Source organism: Microtus ochrogaster, chromosome 17 (assembly GCF_000317375.1).
Source record: "Microtus ochrogaster isolate Prairie Vole_2 chromosome 17, MicOch1.0, whole genome shotgun sequence".
Lineage (NCBI taxonomy): Eukaryota > Metazoa > Chordata > Mammalia > Rodentia > Cricetidae > Microtus > Microtus ochrogaster.
In genome coordinates this window covers 1,565,204-1,571,735 of record NC_022019.1, presented here as the reverse complement: position 1 = coordinate 1,571,735, position 6,532 = coordinate 1,565,204, and the positions used below count along the sequence as shown (strand labels likewise).

Sequence of the window (6,532 nt, the reverse complement as noted above, 5' to 3'; positions counted from 1 at the left end):
AAACAAAAAACCAAAAAAACAACTTCCTGCAAGGTTGCTTATTTTTAAGATGCCATCTTGAAAGACATTTACAACTGAACATTAAAAAAACCCACTATGTGTGTGTGTGAAGGTCGGAGTGACCGTAGGGGTAGGGAGCTCTCTCCTCCTCCTTTATGTTGCTTGTAGGGATTGAACTCAGGCCAGGCAGCTTGCAAATCAAGCACCTTTACCCACCGAGCCATCTTGCTGGCTCCAGATTCTTATTTTACAATTTTATTTCCTACTTGTTCAAACTCCCTTCCCTCCATCAGACGCACTGTGCGTTTAGGATCCACTGAAAAGGACAGTTAGCTTATTTTAATGCATTTGTGGAGAGTGGATATGTGCAGAATGGACCCAGTTGAACTTCATTAAGACACCAGTTACCTTTCCTCACTCAATACCTGACACGGCTGCTGTAAGGGAGGATACCAGTCAATAACCTAGTGATCGCTAGTCTGCCCACGCTGGGCACTTCCTGTACAGGCCGGTCTAAAGGTGTGTGCCTCTGAAGCACCGCAGAAGCAGCGGGTGTATGGGTGCGCCTGCTCTGAAGCCGAGGGGAGTGAGGCTCAGTTTCACAGGCCAGCCATGCCTGCTAAGCACCGGAGGACACCACACTGCTTCCTCTCCAGGGTACCGCACCACTGAACACAATCACTTTTCAATTTCGACCTGCGTTCTTTTGTTGAAGACATCAGCATCACTGGGGCTGGTCTCAGACTCTCTGAAATCACCCCTCACTCACCTCAGCCTCCTGGGTGGCCAGGATCACCTCCACTACACTTGCTTCCAACCGGAAACCTTAAGCCTGTCTCCTCAGTTAGAAAAGAGCAAATCTTGCCTACATATTTCAGGTCATATGCAAAATTTAATTGGAAACATGTCTGTCACATTTTACCAGCCTGACCATGTGAAATGATAAGTTAATATCAGTATCATTAAACGTGTAATGTACATTAAAGAAATACCTGCTTTCAAGAGTGTCTGAAAACAATGTCTTATTGACCCCTTCACACTTGCTGCTCTGAGGGTCAGGATTCTCCAGCGATCTCCTTTGTCTCTGAAGGTCCCCCGCAGCCCCGCTCTCAGGCATGACTCTGCTGGCAGGTATGACTGCTCCAAATCTCTGAGAACGACGCTCAGAAGAAAGTGCTAGAAAAGACAAAATAACCTACATAGCAAAAATCCTTTCTTTCATTTTTTGTTCGGAAAGGCAATGCAAATCCTGCTAACTAGGCCTCCTGTCAACATTTGTTAGTCAGGCAAGGGGCTTTCTTTGAAGAAGAGAATTGTCACATCAGACAACGCTTCCCTCTGATATCCCATGCCTATGTTACAGCATTGTTCTTTCGACTCTGTGGCTGGAGGGTGACTCAGCAGTTAAGAAGACTGGCTGCTCTTCTGGAGGGTCCAGGTTTGATTCCCAGCTCCTCCTGGGGCTTCACAGCAGCTGTAACTCCAGATCCTGGGGATCTGGTGCCTTCATTTGGCTTCTGCAGGCATCAGGGACACACATGGTGCAGATAAATGTGCAGGCAAAACATCCATATACACAAAACACTAAAACTTAAAAAATAAAAAATAGGTCCGTCTCTGACAATTAGAGACTATATTAAGAATATTTTAGGAGGGCCTGGAGAGATGGCTCAGAGGTTAAGAGCACTGGCTGACCTTCTAGAGGTTCTGCGTGTAATTCCTAACAATCACATAGCGGCTCACAATCATCTGTAATGATATCTGGTGTGTGTATATGTAAGAAATAAATTTTAAACACACACGCACAGACTAAAAAATATTTTAGAAGGTATAATGAAATCAGCAAGTGAGCTACTTCTTACCAATGTCTAACAAATGAACACTTGGGTCAAGAATCTCAACCTGGCAGGCATAGTAGTACACGCCTTTAATCCCAGTACTTGGAGGCAGAGGCAGATGAATCTCAGCAAATTCGAGGCCAGCCTGATCTATAGCCGAAGAGTTTTAGGACACCCAAGGCTATACAGAGAAACCCTGTCTTAAAAGCCAAAACAAACAAGCAAACAAAAACACCAAAACCTCAGTTTGAAGAATAACAAATTCCTTTGATGTTTCTTGTACAGCAAAGTATTTCCTGGAAAAGTTGAGACACGGGTTGTATTCTGCTATACAGCCAAAAACTGGGCTAGTCCATGGAAACAAACGGATATTGACAAATAAACTGTCGAGACACTCAGATCTCCTCTGCACTGCACTTAGGTGGTGGGTGCCAGAATCATATAGTCCTAGCAGGACGTGAGTGAGTGGGCAAGCAGCAAGCAGAGAAACGTTTGAATAAAGTGGTATGAAGTAGGAGCTGCTGCTCCCTGACGCCCCAGCCTCCCCAGAGGCTACAGCAGGAGGATTGGAGTAAGATCCAGGCCTGCATGAGGTCAAGGATAGCTGGGAAACGTAACCAGATCTCGTCTCAAAAGAGAGAATTTCAAAAAGGGAGGCCATTGCTCAATGGACAAGTGCTTGCCTAGTGTATGCGTGCAAAGCTCAGTCTGATCCTGAGACTCAAAAGATGCAGTGATGTACAGGTTTCCACAGTTGCTCAGCTCCCTCCAGTCCCTCCTGTGCAGAGGCTGCAGTCAGCTGCACAGCTGAGGAGGGTAAAGAGCAGGTCCAGTTCCTCTTGCATCTTAGTTCTAATCTCACTTGTCATGGAACCTTACAGACTGGGTCTACCTGCCAGTAGCAGCTATGGAATCCTTGGAAACACAAGCCTGACCTTAAAAGACGGATCATGCACCAGCCTATCTGCCCACCCCTCGCAGAGTGTGGTTTGCGTGTGGCTTGCTAGCACAGCCTGTCTTCTAGGAACCGGTGCACCTTCATATGTTCACGGGAAAATGATTTTATCCTCTACGCAAGCCCTCATTTGGCCCAAATATTTCTCTTAAGTCTCTGCAAAAACACAAACCTGAAAACGATTTAACAGGACTCTCAATTCTGAAAAACCCAGCATCAAACACTATTTTGTCGACTTCCTTTGGTGTTTCCACGGCTGCCACTGGCGCATGCTCTTCCTGCTTCAGCCTCGCTTTCATTGCGTTCTTTATGGCAGCGAGGCGGTTTCTAGCAGCCAGTCTTCCTGCATCATCCTGCTTTGTTCTGTTTGTTCCACCAGGCACAATCTTTTTCTGCAGGGGAAATAGCACAAATTAATTAAAGGTGACATTTCCACCCCTTTCCTCTTCCTTTGGTGAAGACTGACATTACCATCTGTGGTTGGATGTAACTGACCCTATAATCTCACAGGGACTGGCTATTAGGAGGTGTGGCTTTGTTGGAGTACGTATGGTCTTCGTAGAGGAAATGTGTCATTGTCAGGGTAGGCTTTGAGGTCTTAAATGCTCAAGCCATACCCGGTGTCTCTGAGCTCCTTCACCAGCACCATGCCTGTCTGATCGCCACCATGCCTCACCATGATGGACTAAACCTCTGAAAATGTAAGCCAACCCAAATAAATGTTTTTCCCTTATAAGAGTTGCCATGGTCATGGTGTCCCTTCACAGCAAGAGAACCCTACCTAAGATACCCTCCTTGAACATTACCGTCCTCTTCTGTTCCGTTGGTACTGAGGAAAGAACCCAGAGCCCTGTACACAGCAGGAAATCTTGCTACCACTGACTAAGTCATTAGTCCTTATAACTTACCTTGAGACAGGGTCTCACTAAGTTGTGCCAGCTGGTCTTGAGTGCACACCCACTCCACCCTCAGGACCAGCTGAGATTAAAGACTGGCACCACCACACCAACCAGTATCACCTTGTGTGGTGTGGTGGTCTGAATGAAAATGACCACCATCAGCTTATACGTTTGAATGTGGGTCCCCAGTTAGTGGAGCTATATGGGCAGAATTAGGAGATATTAGTTGGGGTGACTTTGTTGGAGGAGGTGTATCACCGGGGGTGGGGGATTTTGGGGTTTCATAAGCCCACACCCAGCTCCCTCTCTCTCTAATCCTAAAGGAAGGGGATTACCCAGTGTGGGTTTCAGTAAAACCCAGAGCTACAGGACAGACACCCAGTGGCAAGGAAATGCCATTCTTCTGAGACAAGAAAACAGTTTCCGGGAATGGTTTACTAAAGATATGGAGACAATGATGTGCAGAATTTGAGCTTGACCAAAACAGATTTGGGAGACCCAGAGCAGGTTAAGAGGCACAGGAATGGGGCTGGAGAGATGGCACAGCATGGAGGAGAGCTCACAACTATTTCAGAGGACTGAGTCTGGGTCGGTCCCAGCACCAACTCAGGGCTGCTATTAGTGTCTGTAACTCTAGCTCCAGGACACCAACACCCGCTTCTGACTGAGAACCCACATACGTAAACACACGCAGAGTGGACAGGGGTAAATAAACTTACAATTTAAGAAAGAGGATGTAGACAGTAACAAAGAAGGTTAAATTGTATAAGCCATGCATCTAATAACTTTAGCCACTAATGGGCTAAAAACTCTTGATAACTTCTCTGAAGGCAGAGAGTGGTAAACCACGCAGCCGGATAGAAATCTGTGAACAAACAGCATGCATGCTTTTCAGGAAACTGTGACTGACAAGAGCTGAGAAGGGGGTGGGACCCAAAATAAGGTGATTCACCAGCTGCTTGGTTTCAGTGTAATCAAGGTTAGACCTTGAACACATTTAAAGAGGGAGGAACATACAAACTGGAAGGGAAATGTGTAAGAGTGAAAGGTGTGTCATCACAGTACAGGTAAAAGATTAGTTTTATTTGACTAACAGGGCTTGGTGTATAGCGCAGACATAAGGCACTTGCCTAGACTATATACTTCCCTGAGATGGTCCCAGAATATAAAGGTCTCCCCAACCAACCAAACTGTAGCCGAAAACAAAGTAGACAGAGAGAGACATCTGGTGGTCAGAGGCAGAATTGCACCTCTTATGTGATATAGTATTTTCAGATCTAAACATTCAATAAGAAATACCCACAGGCTGTCAGGAGCAGCAGTGCATGTCTATAATCCCAGCATCTTGGAAGCTGAGACAGGAGAATTCCATGCTTGAGTTCAGACTGGGATATATAGTGAGACCCATCTCAAAAAACATTTATCGTTATACTAGGACCTTTAATAAATATTCTCCTTTATTATGTAGATTTACAAATTTCCAACCATCCACTCATTCCCTCGGTCCTTGCAGTGAGACGTCATTGCAAGGAAATATTAAAGTTTCTTTTAATTCTTTAACATGTTGTGTTGCTAAGACAGAATTCAGAAATTTTGTTTGCATAACAAACTATAAAGTATCAACCCAAGTTTATAGACTAAGTGTCCTTCCAACAGCATGAAGAAAACTGACAAGTACGACAAATGTCCATAAGAAGCATAAGAAAAATGGACTTAGAAAAGACCTTAAAGTATGTGTGAGACTGTGCATATGGGTGCAGCTGTCCCCAGAACCCCCTGGAGCTGAATTATAGGCCATTGAGAGCTACCCTATGTGTGTGCAAGAAAGAGCAGCACGTGCTCTTAACCCGTTAACTGGACTCTTATTAGATTAACAAGCATGTTGTACAGGAAAAGTAGAAAACCTTATTAGCATAATGAAGAAATACATAAAATCTTATCAGTCTACAGTCTGTCACACAAAAAGCATGTAGACAGTGAGGAGGTTTGGTCTGCCCAATAAAAGCATGAATTGGGAACACCAAAGCCTGGAGTGACCTAACACTACCTTGGGCAAATGATTTACTCTTTCAGAGTCTTGAATTTTTCAGCCGTAAACTGAGGATACAGCACCCTCTAAATGGACTGCTATGAAGCTTAATGGAACCACTTGGAATTTACAAAACATGGATTATTTGCAGCTTTGCAATTAAAAGAAATACATAAACATAGGAGGTCTGTTCAGTTTTGTAAGACACAGTCTTGTTATGTAGTCCTGGCTGTCCTGAAACTTGCTACGTACACACAGCCCATGGTGGCCTTGGAGTCAAGGCAATCATTCTGCCTCAGCCTCCCGAGAGCTGGCATCACAGTGTGCCACGCCACATGTGCCAGCGCAGGTGCAGCTTTCTGAGCAAACCCATGCCCGTGCTCATCTACCCACTGTCTAGGAATAGAAAAGTCACCTAGGTAACCCAATGCAATCACACATCTCATTTCTCTTTAGAAGCAAATATCTTACTTCATGTTGATTGTACCCTTGGTTTCCCTGAAAGGCAATCAGAATGTAATAAGCATTATAGAAAACATAGCTTGTGAAACAGAAAGCCCAAAACTAAATATTTTCAAAGCTGACATGGTAGAAGTAAAGAATCAACGTTTCCAAGCTGTCCTTCACTTCCACGTGTCCGTGGCACAACTAGGCCACCCCACTCCACATGATTGAATGTATTTTTAAAAAGAAAATTAGAGGGGCTGGAGAGATGGCTCAGTGGTTAAGAGCACTACCTGCTCTTCCAAAGGTCCTGAGTTCAATTCCCAGCAACCACATGGTGGCTCACAACCATCTGTAATGGGGTCTG

The 6,532-nt window shown here is 44.9% G+C and overlaps 1 protein-coding gene across 1 annotated transcript in view; it reads right to left on the bottom strand.

The window, feature by feature from the left end:
- Dlgap5 (DLG associated protein 5) overlaps positions 1-6,532 on the bottom strand; it is a 39,104-nt gene that overhangs the window by 6,825 nt on the left and 25,747 nt on the right. The window contains exons 13-14 of the mRNA XM_005355392.3: positions 2,966-3,185; positions 993-1,176 (exon numbers count right to left, since the gene is read on the bottom strand). Of these exons, the coding sequence (XP_005355449.1) occupies positions 993-1,176; positions 2,966-3,185 (404 nt within the window). The remainder of the gene's footprint in view (positions 1-992; positions 1,177-2,965; positions 3,186-6,532) is intronic.